A 19,060-nucleotide genomic window follows, 5' to 3' on the forward strand; every position below is an offset into this window, starting at 1 on the left:
CTTAGTTTGTTAAGCAGAACTACTGCAATGCATATTGGGAATGGGAACATTTTTAAGGGAATATGTACTGAAGCTGTTAAAGTCTTTTTGAAAGAACTGCAATGGAGACTCTACTCTCTCCTTCTCTGCAGCCATGGCTCCCTGTGTCCTTGTTTTACTGTGTTAATCACCAGCAGCTTCTTATCCTGTTTCTCCTTTTGGGAGTGGAGTTGGGGGTGCAGGTACTGCCTGTAGAAATACATGTTGTGATTACAAAAATAACAGGTCAAAAAACATTAAACAGTTAACAGACTGAAGAAATTCAGTAATCTGTCCTAACTTTGAATAAATATGTTACCTTTGCTATTAGCTTTGTGTGTGCCACAACACCTCCTGCCCCCACTGCTAAGAACTGAATTGAAACAATGCCCAGAAATAGGGTCAGTAATATTTATTACAAAATATATGCCCAAACCTTCAAGACCTAACACAAACATGTCCTTGAGCAGGTGCAGACATAAAGGAAATGTTTGTTTGACAGCTTTATTAGTATAGTAAATACTGTAGTCTGTCAGCAGCAGTAACCCTTTTAGCAGGCAGTACCGAATGAAAATGAAATGAAGTGGAGACAGGCTGAATGCTGGTTTAGTATGTACCATCCATATACCTAGATTAACTTTACTAACACTTCAGCTCTTTAAATGTGCAACAAATACATAGTAACACTGACAGCAGAATAACAAAGAAAGAAATGCCTGTCCAGATATACAACCAGTGACTAAACTATAACATAGGCCTTTATAATTAGCACAATTATTAGAATGACACTAGAAACTTAGCCAGTTGTTGAAATCAATAATTTTCTGCTTGTACTCTGGTATCATTCTGGGTGATGGTAGGATGATGGTAGGATGCTGCTCAGGGCTCGGGTCATACCCGCCTGGGCTACATAATCCGAGAGCTCCTCCATGTCACTTTTCATGTAGTCCAGGGAGATATGTCTCTGGTCATTCACACTCACATGTACAATGACAGAGTCATATTTGTACCTGTTATTGAGTGACTTGAGTGCATGCGTTATGTGTTGGATCCTGGCACCTGACAGGCAGCTGACTGTTACTTTCTCCTTATTCAACCAAGTGAGTGTGACATCAGTGTGCCTCACTATCAAGTCACCTATGACTAGTGTGTTGGGGTTGCTGTTTTGCCTTAGGGGCTTTGGTTGAGTGGCACACTGTTTAGGAGATTTATGTGTCTCATGATTAGTGTTGTGTTGTGGTGGTCGAGTGCATTTCTGCCTTGGAGGGCTCTGCTGCTTGGCTAGGTTTTTATTGAGAGCCTTGGTGAAGGTGGGTGTGTGGTTTTTGTTTTATGTGAAGGCAGTGCTGGTGTGTGTTCCAGAGGGCTATGTGTTCCATGTGGTGTGGTGCAAGTGTTGACCTTCTCCTCTTGACCAGCTATTCCAGTCTTGGCTGGAGAGTGGGTGGTTTCCAATTTGGATATATAAGTGCATCTCTCGCAAGTCTGAGTGTTGGAAGGTAAGAGGAGAGGGTTGTTGGTGTACATGAGTCAGTTGCTACATTGCCTCTGGATGCCCAAGTTCACCAGGTTAATAGGAGAAAGCACAGGGAACTGGTCTTTAGACATGCCTGGTGGGGTGGGCATTGATAATAAGTACTAGATCTGTTTCCTTGTAGAATGTTTAGTGCTGATAGCACTTGTGTGCTACAATAATTGCTACAAGAAGTCTGGTAAAGTGCTAGACTAATAAGGTAGTATAAGTGCAGGAGAGGAGAGAACTAGTAGATCCAAGGGAAAATTGAAGAGCAGGCTCTGGCACCACTTAGAAGCTTGCAAACAGTCCTGGATACAGCAAGTCTGTATCAGGACTAGACTAGTTACAGGAAATGCACAAAACAAGAGCAAACACAGGGTTTTAAACCGGAAAGTTGAGAGAGATGGAAAAACTGCCCAAACGGCCAATAAACTACAATTTCTGGGCCAGGAACCACTCCTCTTCTGGTAGATAGGCTACCTAGTGCTTATCACTCCCACTGATAAGCTAGAAGGCTTCCCTCCAACACAGAAAGCATGGTGGGCTCAGAAGCTTACAGTCTTGGACACAGCAAACCTGTATCTGGACTATAGTTATAGGAAAGGTGGGAAACAAGTGCAAATGTAGGCTTTTAAATCAGAAAGCTGAGAGAGATGGAAAAACTGTCCAAATGTCCAATAACTACAATTTCTGGGCCAGAAACCACTCCTTAGGTTACCTAGTGCTTACCACTCCCACCGATAAGCTAGAAGGCTTCCCTCCAGCACAGAAAGGCTTGGGGGCTCAGGAGCTTACAAACAGTCCTGGATACAGAAAATCTGTATATGGACAAGACTTGTTACAGAAAAGGGGGGAAACAAGCTTAGACATTTATTTTGTTTTAGTAAAGTGGAAAAAGAGAAAGCTGGAACAGAAATTTATTCAAGGTTAAGAATCTAAGTGAGTTGGCCTTCACAAATGTTTTCTCTCTGTTAGGCAGAATGAATTAATGACACTAGACTGGGAGGAGTTTCCCAGATCAAATATACAGTATGGGTGGGCAACTGCAAAGCCACCAAGTACAACAACAAAAAACAATAGGGAGGAGCTATTACAGCTACTAGCTGTAGCCACTAAATGAAAGTTTTAAACAGATAAAGGAGCAAGGAGACTCTAGAGAATGCTTTTAACTGCAAACAAATCAGTTATATGATACCTGACTAGAACACAGAAACCTCAATAAATCAAAAATGCACAGAAAAGCATGGATAGAGCACTCACAAACAGAAACACAACTCTCAGTATGAAAAGCAGTTTACAGTTAAGTAATTCAGTAAACATGCAACTAGAGTAATGAAACAGTATCTAGCAATGAAAAATACAGTTAAAACAGTATAAAACACTACATAAATGCAGTGAAACAGTAAAAAAAAGCTTTATAACAGTGCAAAATGTAGTAGATTAACTGTATAGCACAATTATAAGTATTAGCAATTCACTGCGGTGGTGGTGCTGCGGTAACGTTGTCGCCTCACAGTAAGATGTTGTCCTGTTCGATTCTCAGCTAGAGTGTCTTCTGTGTGGAGACCTGCGTGAATGGGCGTACCTTCTTTGAAGGTTGTGCGTCAGGGCCGGCAACTCGGCACGTAAAAATCTACTGCCAATCATTAGCGGACCGGAGTTCTGCTGTGGCGACCCCTAACTGGGAAAAGCCGAAAGACACGAAAACAACAACAACAGAAGTGCAATTCAATGAAATAAGTTTAAGAAATAACTTATCCTGCTCTTGAAATCTTAAGGAATTTCTGTTTAGTCTCAGTAATGAATCCAGTCCACAGCCTGATAAATACAATTTAATGTAACAGTGAGTATAAGTGAGAAATATGCGGAGGTCAGGCTCCTGTGTTAGGTTATTAACTGCACTCTTTTAGGTCAGCTTTACTGTTTACAAAATGTCCCCAAATTCATTAAGCTGGCATTCAACAACAATGAAATAAGTCTACCAACCCGCAGGTGCTTACTACAAACAGAAAATGGCTCAGAAGCATCTTACAGCAGCAAGTGCATGTGAGAACAAATAACCTTGAGACACATAGTTCCTTTAGTCCCTATATACAACTGCTCAGAGCAAAACTCCAAAGGCAAAAAAAAAACCCAGAGTCGGCTTACTTGTAAATCAGAGAAAGCATGTATATAGTATATAAACACAGCAAGACTTTGTATTATACATAGTTTAAGATAGGCATAATTGTGGCTTTGGTAAAGAGACCATTAAAAAAATAGCAGTAGAAGCAAAAGAAAATGAGTTCAACAGTATTCCTTATCCATCATATGTAAACACAGCCAACCATTGTATAATACAAAAGATACGTCTGGCATAATTCCTTTTGCAGTAAAGAGACAGCAGTTTAAAAAAAAGAGCAGAAATAATAAAAATAAACCAATAATTATGCAATATCCATTCAACAGGCAAACAATTAAGTATTGCTATTACAAATACAATGATTACTTAAGAAACACCAAAGGTATACAGTTACATTTATCCTCTTTGGGCCAACCCTTTTAGTATGCAGGCAGAATTAAAGGGGTAGAAAGCAGCTTGTTTAATGATGAGTTACAAAACAACTACTAATACAAGGGGGGGTGGTCTTCAAGATTCATGACTTCTGGGTATTCCTTACAGGTCCAGAATGGGATGCTGCAATTCCCTGCAAGTAGAGACTAGGATGCTGGAATTCCATGAAAGTACTGAAGTACTGTTTAAAATACCCTGAACCAGGACATAAAGTGATAAAGGGCATCTAGAGTTGTAAAAAAACATGGGTGCATTATGTTTCAGTGGTGTGTGTTGTCAGGTGAAAAAGCTGGTAAAGTTGATTTAAAATCAACTGTTTGAAAAGTACAGGCTTTGTCAATATGAGATGATGGCACAGTGGGAATTGGGGAACCCTTTCCTCACATAGTGGAATCTTGGAGTTAGTATATATAATTAACAGGGTGTGTAGGGGAGCCTTGTAAAAAATGATGATTTTTAATTTTATTTGTTTGCAATGAATGCAGGTTAAACTAAGTGTGGTCAGTGATTTTGGTTCATTTTGTGTGTTCGAGCAATAATTAAGGCCCCCCCCAACAAAAAAAAATATATATATAAAAAATAAACAAATGTATCTTCACAGTGTGTACGTTCTGCTCTCCCCTATACTAACAAGAGTGTGAAATACTTTATTTAAAAATGTGTATTTAAAAGTAGTAGTAGTGTTTTTTTATTAAAGGTTTTCAGCTGCTGGTTATACATATAGCACAGTAATATAAAATGTATGGCAGTGCTACAGAAGACCTTTGTAATTACCATTGATAAAATTCTGCTCCTCTTCTGAATGGATACTTGTGAGATGTGCTGCATGACCCCGACAGTCCTTCTCAGCTTCCTGCCACCGGCGTCGATGTGGAAAATGTCGGTAACAGTGGCCCTGAAATTTATGCCAGCCATGCTCACACCCTTCTGTATCTGAAACAGAAAAGCAAAGACACTTGTAAGTAGCAAATACTGAGAAAATCAGAAAGATAAAAACTAACACTCAATGTATCTATTTATTAACGGAAACAGGCCATCTTTTTGAAGGTAGTTTTGGTGAATGCAAAGAAATCGAAGGCAGTTTGCCAATCTATTGTGTGACCTTGGAGTTGGTATACATAATTCCAGGGGGTGAGGAGGGTCTCTCCCCATATGGGGGTGTAGGGCAGCTTACTCCTCTGCCAAAAAAATGCTTGCTGAAGGTAATTTTGGTAAAGTGTTTTCAAGTTTTTTGAGTTCACCCAAACTGCCTTCGACGAATCGACATGAATCGCCTATGAGCATAGTCTAGAATGCAAGAAAAAAAAAAGAGTTGTCAAAAGCAGTGCTGTCTAAATATTGAATGTAATGTTATCTAAATATAATTTCTGGCCTCAAATAGTCAGCAATACACCATCCAGTCCAAAACAGAATAAGGCAGGATTGATGATCATCTATTCAGAAAAGGAGCCACATGGAATGATGACGAATAAAAAAAACAAAGAAAGACGACTTTGCATTTATGACAGTTTTCTTAAAAACAGTGTGCAGCCCCACATGCTTTACAAGCCATAGAACAGTAACAATGCAATGGTAGGAAACAGCAATAGCAATCAACTCTCAGTGCTGTTTTCTTTTTTACTTTTTTAAACCATCTTATTACTGCTGAACGTCATTTTAGTTCTACACAAACTGAAACATTTTACATCTGTCCTAGTCAACAAAAAATGTCTTTGCGGGCAGCCAGGCTTCTTGCTGAAGCTCAGGAATGATTGTTCTTGCGTATGGACTACAGTGCACTATCCCTCTCATTCCTGTCTGCAGACTCCACATCTGAAATCTGTTTCAAATAAAAAAAATGTACTCCCTTATGTTACAGAAGTGAACGATGTTGTTTGTTTTAAAAGCTAAGACTTTCCTATTGAAAGATTAATAAGTCATTTGCTCAAACCTCACAACAATGATCAGCCAACATTCAGATGCAGAGTCTCAGAAAAAAACACACAACTCAGTGCTTACCTGAGGAGGTCAAGTCCCCCTACACCCCAACACTCCCTGCTAATTATATATACCAAAGCTGAGATTGCACAACAGCTGGGTAAGGGCAACATCCCATTCCATGTTGTACCACAGTCTCAGACAGCCAGCTACCGGCATTGTTAACACTGTGATATTTTAATGTTGAATGCCTGCAGACACAAGGTTAAATATTCTGAACCTTCAACAAAAAGGATGGAAACAATATGTACACACACACACACACACACACACACACACACACACACACACACACACACACACACACACACACACACACACACACACACACACACACATATATCTACAGAGAGAGATTGAGATAAAATGCACAAGCCAAACTTTGCTCAAAATCCCAGGGTGCGCACATAGATTACATCAAAAAAAAAAAAAAAAATCTAGCACAACAATTTAGTGTCAGACCTACATTTATTTAAAAATGTAAAACAGGAAATAGACCATGGTTTCACCAAAACAGTCTCTTCACTGCTAAACATCTATTATGCACACAGACACACACACACACACACACACACACACATATATACATATACATATATATATATATCTGTCTCTGTCTCTCTCTCTCTCTCTCTCTCTCTATATATATATATATATATATATATATATATATATAGTGAGAGAGAGAAATTAGGCTAGAGGAAATGAGAAAGAGGCACAGATATACATATACACACAATCACACCCACACATATACACATATATACAAACATATATACAGTATATATATATATATATATATATATACACACACACACACACACACACACACACACACACACACACACACACACACACACACACACACATGGATGGGTCCCACTAACGTCAAATGGCACTTTGGGCGACATCTGTTTGACACAATTTGGTTGACTAAACAGATGGCTGACTGGCATGCAAGATCAACAATCCTAGGGTAGGTGAATATACCCTTTTCCCTGGAAATAGTATGATCTTGGAGTTGGAACATATAATTAGCAGAGGATGTTAGGTGTGCAGACCCTCACAAGGGGGGTGCAGGGGGGCTTGCCCCCTTCAAAAAACAATGCTTTGTTTGTGTTTTTTTAAGTTTTGCATGCACTAATTCTTAGTGGATGTGTTGTAGGGTCCTAACGTGCATAATGTCGATCAATCTGTGTCGTCGTTCTCTACACACAGACAATATATATATATATATATATATATATATATATATATATATATATGTGTGTGTGTGTGTGTGGAGAAGCCGCGGTGGTGCAGCGGTAGCATTGTTGCCTCATAGCAAGAGGTTCTCCCATTCGATTCTCAGCTGGAGCGCCTTTTGTGTGGAGTCTGCATGTCCTCCCTGTGGTTGAATGGAGTTCAAAAGACATGCGTGAATGGGTGTGCCTTCGTTGAAGTTTGGGCATCAGGCTGGCACCTCAGCATCATAAAAATCGACTGCCAATCATTAGTGGACCGGAGTTCCGCTGTGGCGACCCCTAACCAGGAAAAGCTGAAAGAAAAACAACAACATATATATAGGTGTGGACTGTGGACTGCTTTTGGTCTAAATTGTATTTAGTTCATGTGTGAGACTGCACAATTCTTAGTGTTGGGGAATAATTCCCTTTGGAGTCAGGATGTATAATTATCAGGGCTGCAGGGGGGTGTGAGGGGATGCAGACCTTTACATAGGGGCTATACAGAGACTTGCCCCCCCCGGCAAAAAATGTTTTTTGTTATTTTTAATTTAAATTTTACATGCGCCAAGGTTGTTTCTTGGTGCATGGGTGGTAGTGTGTTGATATTCACTTTGTCAATGTTTTGCAGTCAGTGTGTAGAAGGTGGATGTATGGGTTACTCAATGAACTGGAGTGTAGATGATGGTCTTGTGGGGTTTTCATTGAGTACCATAACACTGGGCACAATTTGCATAGTTACCATACAATGGCTGCCACTGCCAATATATACAGACTTGCTCCTCCCTGCAGGACCCATGTTAAGATCCATACCAGATATTTGCTGGGATGGGTTTTGCTACATAGTGATCTAATAGCTGGCAACATAATGAAAAGGATGATAAGGGGAAAGGGCAAATTCTACTAGTACTTTAGTTTACCGCTGGACTTAGTGAAAGAAAGAATAGTCCGGTTATCAAGGCTATTTAATGGCTTGAAATGCCGAGACTCCTACATAACTAGTGTTTCAAACACTGCAGTCGCATCATGAAATGAGGTCAAGCAATAATCATGGAAAAGCTTATAATGACTGAGGAATTAATGACTGGTAGTGGGGCTATATGGCCCTGGGTTGCTCTTTAGGCTTGCTCTCTCTTTCTCTCTGTCTCTCTGTTTCCACTAAGTTGTTACCTGAGCATGTGATTCCCATGAATGTAAGACAGTTATTGTAATCAGTAGTTGAATCAGTGACTTTTTATTTACCCATTCTTTTCTTAAATGATAGTGTTTTGCAAGAGAGTACTACAAGTTGAATATTTTTTAATTCTGAAGTTCTTAATGGGGTTAGAGTTAATGACAATCACTAAAAAAGAACCTCAGCAAGTCTAAGAGTCAGTAATCTTATGATTATGAAAGTAAAGTCACCTCTTCAAACTCTTTTTGAAGTGGTGAAGGGGACCATCATATAAAGCTCAGCAGTTCTGAAATTAAACTATCTGACGTAATCTTAGCTTCATGAAGGGCTCTGAGTCTATATAAGGAAGTGCACAATTATGGCAAGAAATTTTATTTTCTAGATGTGGAACTGCAGTAGGTGGATTGGACACTCTAAATTGGCCCTAGGTGTGAGTGTGTGCGTGTTGTGTGTGTGCCTTCTGTGGAAGTCTGGCAACTCGACACTGGAAAACTCCACTGCCAATCATGAGCGGACAGATGATCCGCTGTGGGAAAAGCTGAAAGAAGAAGAAGAAGATGTGGAACTTCAAATGAATATCTGTAGTTAGTTAAGACATTAAACTGTCTTGCCAGATGAATTAAGATCCAAAGAATTTTAAGGCCCTTGCATCTGATATGACAGATCCATGGAATCAGTCATGCATTACAGTATACAGACTATAAAGTAGTGCTCTGTGTATTACAGCATTTCTATGTAGCTAGTTTCAGTGACATTTTTTAAATGGACAACTGATATGTAGAGATTTTTCTTTTGCTTCAAAGTATAGTCTTTCATGATCAGCAGAATGTTTATATTTCAATTTTCAATCTTCAATTTTGGATGTTTGTAATAAATATAACAACAATTTTGTTGAAAAAAATGCTGAAGGTTATCATTTGTAATAAATGGGCTCATGTTGAAATTTCAAGGGCCAGAACCATAATACTCGGCCAGGATGTGCTGCATAGATAGTGAGCATGGTAAACTCATATGCCCTGTAGAATAACGGGCCTGATTAAGAAAGGTTACAATAAGTTGTAAGCTTGGTGTACACCCTGTAGCAACCATTTCTGATTCTGAGAGAGCCCTACCACAGTGCTGTACCACAAAGTGTTGTAGCACTGCTGTGGGATGTATCTGTGACCTACCACAAATGTTAATGAGGCATTCTAGGGGTGAACTCTATGCTAACTTGCCATGTGATCTCCCACTGGAAATGCCTGAAGTAAGGCACTGAATCACTTGGCTGAGTAAGTTATATTGGCCGGCCATGTTAATGAAAATGGATGGGTGGTGATTGAAGGACAATTCATTGTCTGCATAGGTTCCCAAGTCCCTATCTATTGGATCAGTTTTCAGGGGTGTGTTGTTTATGTGATATTTACATGAGGCTTTTTGCTTGCCGAGGTACACTAATGTATATTTCTTAGCATTTAGAGTTAGCCCATGGTTTTGACATCAGTTATTGGTTTGGAAAAGGCTCTCTTGGAGGATCTTGGTCTCCTCTGTGGAATGTATGATGGCATTAAGTTTACAGTAATCTGCAAACTTAGTCAGCCATAAACCCTTAACAGTAGCTTTGACCTCTGAATAGTAAATTCCAAAGAGGAGTTGCCCAAGGACTGAACCCTGAGACATAGCATCAGTGGCAGGTGTTTTGGAACAGTTAAAGCCACCTACCTTAATTTCCTAGGTTCTATTTGTGAGTCAATTCTCTAGCCAGTGAGTTACATAGGGATTAACATTTAGCTGGGATAGTTTATCTATAATACCAAAGTGTGGGATGGTGTTCAATGGCTTTGTGAGGTCTAGATTTGCATTGTGTACTGACTTACCTTCAATCCCTGCTTTGGTAACCTTCTCAGAGAAGGAAACAGGTTAAGTAGGCAGTATCCACCCTTGATATATCGGAACTGGTTTGGGTCAAGAGTCTGTAGGTTGGTTATGTCAATATTTAATAGTTCCATAATTATCTTTTCCAATGCCTCACAGACTGAGTCCGAAGATGCCCCACCTTTAGGCAGGGGGGTAACAATTGCTGTCCTCCATTCATCCAGCACAAAGCCTGTTTGGAGGCTGAAATTGAATAACCTCTTGAAGGAGTCTGACAAGTCTGGTTTCATTTGTCATGCTATTTACTTTGGAGAGGAGCAGATGGATCTATTCAGTATTGACATATGCACAGGATTTGGCTGTAAAGGATTCTGCTTTAGCAGTGGGGTCACTGAGTAGGAAGTGGATGTTGAATTTGGCAATGTCTTCACTCCATTCAAACAGAGTATACTTAACATAATCTCTGAATACCAAAGTATTGGGGGAGACTTCTGGTTTTAGTCTTAAGTTGAATCTGACTGCTTACTGGTCCAATTTGACCAGTTAAGGAGATGTAATTGGTCGGGAGCATAGCTGTAACATAGTGGTGAGGAACAAGACAAGGATTTTAATGCCACTGGTTGGGGTGTGAAGTATCTGGCCCAGAGTGTTTGTAATGATGAAATCCAGAAATTTCTTGGTATACTTATTAGAGCATATATTCATCTCCCATTTAAAGGAGGGATAGCTAAAGTCTCCTAGGAGAATGGTGTTTGACTTAGTCAGGAAGGAGCTATGGACAAAGGGGGACATGCAGCGGGTTCTGTAGTTAGCTGTGATAAGTGGTCTTGTTAATGATAAGTTGGTTGTGGAGGAGTTCTAGATTGTTATCTTATTCAACTCATCTGGAGGTGAAGTTTTTTTTAAAAATATGGAGACATCTCCACCTTTAGTGCTTTCATCTAGTACGGTGTGTACTACAGAATGTGTGATAGTTGTTGAAATCCAGCACTGGTGGGGTGGTCCCAATGGTCTTGAACCAGGTCTGTGTGATCTGTCATTTGCCAGCAGGTGTTCAGTACCAGAAGTGTATGCAGCACACATGGAAAGACGCATATCGCCCAAAATACAAGTCTCTATTTGTTAAACGGATAGCAAGTGATACCTAATGAGATGACTATTACAAAATTCCAGAACATTCCTACCAGAACGCTTCTAGTGTTCTTTTCTTACCCCCAAGGGGAGAAAAATGGTCTGATGAACTATCATTGCTGCAATAAATGAATGGTTTGATGTGGTGACCACAGGAGAGGTCAGATGGTGAATTAGGCCACAGTGTTCTATTAGGTTAGATTAGAATCGATTAGAACTGACCAAGAAAGATATTGTTTTAAGGAAGAATTTTGTCTCTGAATGTTTGAATTACTAGATTACTATTGACTGCTGTATTTTCGTTGTGGTTGTCTTAGGGAAACATGCAGTCTGAAGAGTTATGAGACCGAGCAGGAACTCAGTTGTTTTTTTCTGACTGATTGAGCTCTTGATCAGTCAATATACACTGATATATACACACACACACGCACACACACACACACACACACACACACACACACACACACACACACACACACACACACACACACACACACACACACAGTATTTATGTTATAGAACAAAATGTTGCTAATCTACATATGGCACAAGCATGCTGGTTAAAAAAGAAAGAAAGACGATGTGTGTTTGTTTGCTAAGTCTCTTCTATTGAGATTCAGCATGGATGTTCACTTTGGTTGATTTTTTCTATTTCTCTAGATGAGTGTTGCCTTTACTGCTGCTGCCTTTAGCTTTACAAACTCCTGCTCCACATTTCTATGTCTGTGTTTCTCACCCCAGCTTTGTTTCCACTGACAATGCCATACCTCTCAGCTGTACAGATTATTGCAGAATGTTCAGATTTTTGCCTAATATTTACGGTCTGTTTTTCATAAAACTGTGCTTGTCTGGCAAAGTATTGTCAAGTCACTGAAAATTAAACTCGGAAAATAGTGACAGGCATTTGAGTTTCAGACCTCATACTCTTCAGAGAATTCGTGTAAACACAAAACTTGCTATGCTATTCTACTTTCTGTCTGTAAGAGCAATATTTAAAAGTTCTCTCTATTTTTGTGCCTTTGTTCCCCATAATTTATGGCTTTGTCCAGATTTCTTGCTCTAAGAGGTTGAGAGGTATGTGGCCATTTACGACCGCACCTTACCAAAATGTGGAACCTTTATTTTTCAACAGTGACTATGAGTTCAAAGGCAGTTACTCCCCCAAAAAACACTTGCACCACCTATTCCTCTGCATTAATACTCATTTCTTTTTATCACCTGCACAAGTAATTTATATGTAATGTCTTTTATTTAGACTTTCCCTTTAAATCCTAGTTGACTTTTGTTGTTTAAAATGTTCAGCTTCAGACTACATGCAATAACCTGCAGGTGCTGTATCTGACTGGTTAACATGGCAATCATTTATACTGACAGCACTACACAGAGTACAGTCACTGGGAAGAAACATGTTAGTGCCCAAGGTACAGAAATTTTGAGAGGTTTTATAATGCCATGCCCTCAAATCTATACAGAATTTTAATTAATAATGATTTCAAGATGAAAGCTAAACATTTTCTATTCATTCTGTGTAGTGATACATATTAATAATATGCTGATGAGTAGTAGACTTGATTTTTAGCTGTGTACATATATGAATTTATGACCTTGTCTGCAGATACTGGATACAAAGTATTTTATGTCCACCTCACTGTACAGGTAGCCCCAATTCACCTTTCTCATCCTTTGTAAAGGACAGTATTGGCCCAACATCCAGAGAATCAGCCCTAATCCCTTTCTCCCCACTTGAAAATTAACAATTCACTGTAAAACCATTAGAAAAAACACAAAATGGATAGTAGGATTTTGTCAGAATGACAGGGCGCTGTAGGAAGTCAGCATTCTTTTAGCACTGCAGTAGAGCGTTAGCATTTGTGACATAAGCCAAAGTCCCAGTGTGGGATTAGAAGCCCTGACTATGCATTCCAAACTGATGATTTCTCAGTGAAATTGTTTTAGAAACTAGCAAGGTCTTGCGGCTTGTTGTACAGTGGCACACCTGCCACAACTCTGTATTTGACATCTCCTAGACAGACTGTCTTCATAATTTCTTTGCTAAATGTTGCCGACTTGTTGTTGGTTGTTAATAATCACCATGTTCGATGGATCAGCAGAACGGCAGTAATGTTTTCTCGGCATAAACAGAGGTTTGCAAATTTAAATAGACATCAGCAAATTGGGAAGTTGGCTCCTGCCTGCTTGAAATGCAGATGTATGCAGCAAAAGAAAATCAGGTGAAATCCTCACTGGCAAAGATGCTACTGACAAGTGTTATTAGGTTCCAAACAACATTTGCAATGATCACTAAAGCATGACATAAGAACAAGGCATGCTAGCGTTATCGTCTAGCAGAGGTGTTAATAAAACACTTCTTTTGTTCACTTGATTTTGTGCCTTAGGCTGGTTAATCATTGAAGAATGGTAAACTGGGCAGTGAGGAGGAGGATTATTGCTTTGTTATTAACTCATTACCCCTACCCTTCAGGGCCAGAGCCCATAACTTTAGCTTACAGTGGCAACCATATAATATATTTCACTGCATGTCTGTCCTCAGGCAGGCTTGGGCACTTGCATATCAATGGCAAACAGAAATGTGTAGAAGTTATACAGCTTTGTTTATGGAATATTACACAACATATTCTACAGGACATGGTCCGAGAAACTGCAGGAAATCACCATTTATTAAAGCCGGCTTATTATCAGGGTATATACTTTTTTATTTGTCCTATTATTCCTTTTCCTTTCCTCATTTCATTATTTTCATGGTCTTGTCTGTTATTCTGCTATCACCCAGGAGGTGCTTATCTTCCAAACTGAAAGTGTTAGGGCTCCCTAGGATCATTTACTGACTGGATTTGGTGAAACAGAAAAATGAGGTGTCCAGCTTAGTTCTTACTTAGATTTACTTAGATTTGTAGTGGCATTAAGAAAGCTGAAAACCATTGTGCTTCTAACGAAATGGGACAAACTGCTTGGCACCTATAATTGCCCCTCCCCCATCAAGACCCACAATGCACTGCTACCTGCACTATCCCACAAGAGACTGACTGACAATATCTGGCTATCCTAAAGCGTGAGCTTCAGAGTCCTGGACTTAATCATGCCCTACTTTTGCCCTGTGTGCTTTGCCTACTTACTGTGTTAGTACTAGAAAAATAAATATGACCTCCAATGTATATTCACTAATCTAACAGTTTATGCTTGTATGTAGAATACTGTTCTCAACCTCAGATTAAGCAGATAGTATGTGTTTAGTATTTGCATGCTTTATCCATTGAAAATCTATCCCAAAAAAGCATGAATGTTTATCATTCCTTAATTTTCCTGAAAAATTGATTCTCTTAAGTCATGTCAACATAGAACAGTATATTTCCTTTACTGTTTTTCTGTGTATTTCTTTATAGTTTGCTCCAATATATTATACACTATATAAATGAGATACATTGTAGATTGCACAATCTCTGTACAGTAAACTCTCAATTAACCGGCACCCATGGGGACTGGTAGATGCCAGATAGCTGTAGTTTCTGATTACTTGAGAGTTACTATTAAAAACAGGCCTGACTAATACTGTACCCTATACTATTTGTTTCGTTTGACTTGTTCTAAGGTTGGGGTGAGAGGGAATGTATTCCTATCTTCCTTTTTAAAACTCAAACTCTAAAAACGTAAGGTATGTTTCTGCGAGGGGAAAACAGAAAGTGCAACACATGAAAATTGTATTGCATTTCTTCAATTTTTTGTGCCAGTTGCTTGAGTTCCAGTTAACTGAGAGTTTACTGTACATAAATGTCATGCGTCTGTACGCTTGTAAATACTGAATAGTATTTTTCATTTGGCCACTGCTAAATCCCACTTGAAATGACTATGCAAACACAGAAATTCCAGGTCAAAGAAGGACTCTAATTAACAAACTAACTAAAATCATTCTGCATAGAATACATATAAACATAACATGCATAAACAAAAAAACACATTTTGGTTAAAAGATGTAAATACTGGAACTCTACTGAAGCACTAGGTGATGGGGAAGTTAGCAAAGATTTCATATTTCCCCTTTTTCATCTACATCAAAATAATGGCTTATAAAGTTGCTGTTCCTGTTGGTAATATTGATGTATGGAGGTCCCATATGCACAAAACCTCCAACAATTTCTGCCTTCCTGAAAGCCATGCCTCTCACTGAATACTGCAACCAAACTGACTGAGTGTGGGGGTTCAGTGAACTGCAGTGCTATTCCTGATATAAAAGTCACACATCACTTCCTCCTCAGAGCCAGATGCTGCAGTGTACTTTGTGTCGTGCCATTAGGGGAATAATATTTAAAAAATTATGTTTAGCTGCAGTTAGATAAGATAAAGGAACTGTCAAGGGTATCATGTCAAAGTACTGTCCTTTGGGAGGTCAAGTACTCCATGGACCCTCCACCTGAGGCAAGAGATACAGTCCTGAATACATAGCATCAGGCTCTTAATTTTACTAACAGCACTTCCATTTATTAATTTGGCAAAGAGGTCAAGTGTAATTATTTTATGACCACTTTTCAGTCATGACCCAAAATGATATTTACAGTGAAGGAGAACATTTCAATAGGACACTAAGAACCCCCCTCCATTCCTTACTGAACAAGTGTTATGCAGTTACCCTCCTTAACCTGAGTTGCAAACATAAAGAGACAGATATGGGAGACATTTTCAATGTTTTATCCAAAGGACAGCATCTACTGAGTGCAGTTCCCTCTGTGATGTTATTAATAGTATCTAAAGAGAAATGCTGGGTATGGAGATAAATCCTGCAACCTTCTGACCTTCCAGCATTAGAAACCATTGTGGAACCTGCTACGCCATGGGCAACACACCACCTCCTTAACAACCAAGTAGTAGAGGTGATGCTGACCACCCAGACAGCTACACGTTGCCCCTTAATGTCTGTAGGAAATGCACACCTGTAAATCCCTAAGAGTAAGGAAAAGCAGACAGTAGAATTTAAAACATTTGTATCTTATATCACTTGTTTAGTGGTTCTGACACCTGCAATTAGCTTTGCTTACCTATATGCCTTCTAATTTTAATTGTTTCTCTGGATATAAACAAGAAAAAACCTTGGTCTACTCTGGTTTCATATTTACAATTATTATACTCTGCGCATTGCGATATGGTTTTATTTTTATTTATTTAGCTTTTAAGTCAGGTAATATCCAACATAAATACAAAGATTTTCTGTTGGCACTTGAGAAATCTGGACTGATTAAAGTGACTTGTATGGAGTGATGCAGCATAAAAGTGTTGATGAATGATGCCCAGGGTTCCCAGACAAATATTTTTTTCTTACTAGTAATTTCCAGGTTTGCTTGTTTCCTGTTTTACCCATTTTTCCACCCCATCTAGTCCTTTGATGTGATCCTTTGTGAGTTCACCTTTTCCTTCACAGACAAAAAAATCAATGTTCGCAGCTAGGATTCAGATCACTACACAAAGGTGTCTGTTGCATGATACTGGACCCACCCCACTGTGACCACAGCATGTTTACTGCCCTAATATCTTCAGAATGCATTCATATGTTGCATCCATTTGCAATAATACAAGTACCATGCTCCAGGGTTTTCAATCCCTGAGCAGGGTTTCACATATATTTCGCACAGCAGGCAGAAACCGTACAGTCTCATTCACCCCTTCTCCTTGCAGTCACAGTAACTCAGTTTTATTCCATTACTTGGATGACCCATTCATATTTGAGTGCCTGCAGCTGTTTTTAAATGAAAGGGCTGCTAACATACAGCTCTTTTTGCAGCATGATAAATGTATGGCTAATTGATACTGACACTGATAACCATACCATTCATAACATGATGGGACATAATACAATATTAACTGTTTTCATGCAGAAGTTGTGCACACTTCTGAATGTTACAATGCCTGTGCCATTTCACTCAAATTACCAAGCTGATCTGTGTTCCCTTTTGAAGAAACATAAATGTTGTAAATGTCTTTCCAATCAAATTGCATAAAAAGGGTTATGAGAAAAAGGGTTAAGAAAGCTATTTTTCTTTCTTCCATTTGCTCCACTTCCCTGACCTGTTGCTGAGCATCTGGCTATGTCCTGTGACACAATATCCACTTCCCCAACTGGGAACCTCCAGGGATTCAGCTAGAGAACAGTGGACATATCCCTTCATTGGGGAGGCCACTGATTTCTCAAGTAGTCAGTTGTGTCACAATTCCTAGAGCCAGGAGGAGAGGACTTAATGCAGTGTCACAGATTAGGTCCTGGAAACCATCAGGCTATGGTAGCACTGCTCAGAAATCCTACCTAGTAGGAAATACATGTAATTACATTAGCAAATCTATCTCTCCTCCCTTACTCAACGGTTGAGCTGCAAAGCCCTTAATCACCACCATAGGTCAAAATGACAATATCTCCCTCTCTCCTGCCATTTCCTCTGGGATAGGAAAATGGGAACGGGCCATTTCAGCCTATTCCATTCCAGCATCAGGTTGACCCTGCTAGTAGCCTGAGCGCATTATCAAACGTAGGTCACCTATGCCCTGGCTCTGTGACATTGCCACAACTAGGGAAATTTCATTTTCTAGTACCACTCTAGACCTCACATGAACTGCTAATACATCACATTGGTCTTGACTGTGGTCCTACAGCACCACATGACCCCCTTTTATGTGTTGGGCTGCTGATGCAGAGGCAGGGTGTTTGAATGCATCTCTTGTGACCCAGGTCTAACCAGCAGTCTGGAAGTCGAAAGACGGAGAGTCCAGGAGAGGAATAATAAGACTTTTGCCTTTAGCATGGGGGAGAGGGAAATACTTTGGGCAAATTCTATCAATAACTGACCAGTGGACACTAAAGTCCAGACAGGATCTATTCACCTACAGCAGGGAAAGAACACCAGATGGACTAAAACATTTGAAAAAGTGAGCAGCATCTACCTGCTGAAGCCACTGCATATCCCTGAGCACTTGCAAGGAAAATAGAAAGAAAAATTAGGTAATGTGAACAAAAATACAAAAATAATAACCTTTTATAAGGCTGCAGGTTAGGTAATGTGCACAAAAATTATAACCTTTTATAAGGCTACATGTTAGGTAACGTGCACAAAAATTATAACCTTTTATAAGGTCACAGGTTAGGTAATGTGCACAAAAATTATAATCTTTTATAAGGCCGCAGGTTATGTAACGTGCACAAAAATTATAACCTTTTATAAGGTCACAGGTTAGGTAATGTGCACAAAAATTATAATCTTTTATAAGGCCGCAGGTTATGTAACGTGCACAAAAATTATAATCTTTTATAAGGTCGCAGGTTAGGTAATGTGCACAAAAATTATAACCTTTTATAAGGCTGCATGTTAGGTAATGTGCACAAAAATTATAACCTTTTATAAGGCTGCATGTTAGGTAATATGCACAAAAATTATAATCTTTTATAAGGCTGCAGATTAAGTAATGTGCACAAAAATTATAACTTTTTATAAGGCTGCATGGTATGTAACGTGCAGAAAAATTATAACCTTTTATAAGGCTGCATGTAAGGTAATGTGCACAAAAATTATAACCTTTTATAAGGCCGCAGGTTAGGTAACATGCACAAAAATTATAAC

General features: G+C 39.2%; 1 protein-coding gene across 1 annotated transcript in view; it reads right to left on the minus strand.

Moving 5' to 3' along the window:
• The window catches only part of LOC122787159 (versican core protein-like), a 2,083,348-nt gene that overhangs the window by 326,421 nt on the left and 1,737,867 nt on the right, over positions 1-19,060 (minus strand). The window contains exon 11 of the mRNA XM_044053735.1: positions 4,863-5,021. Coding sequence (XP_043909670.1) covers positions 4,863-5,021 — 159 coding nt within the window. The remainder of the gene's footprint in view (positions 1-4,862; positions 5,022-19,060) is intronic.

The sequence above is a fragment of the Protopterus annectens genome, chromosome 13.part0 (assembly GCF_019279795.1).
Source record: "Protopterus annectens isolate FY-2018-M chromosome 13.part0, PAN1.0, whole genome shotgun sequence".
In the NCBI taxonomy this organism is placed as follows: domain Eukaryota; kingdom Metazoa; phylum Chordata; order Ceratodontiformes; family Protopteridae; genus Protopterus; species Protopterus annectens.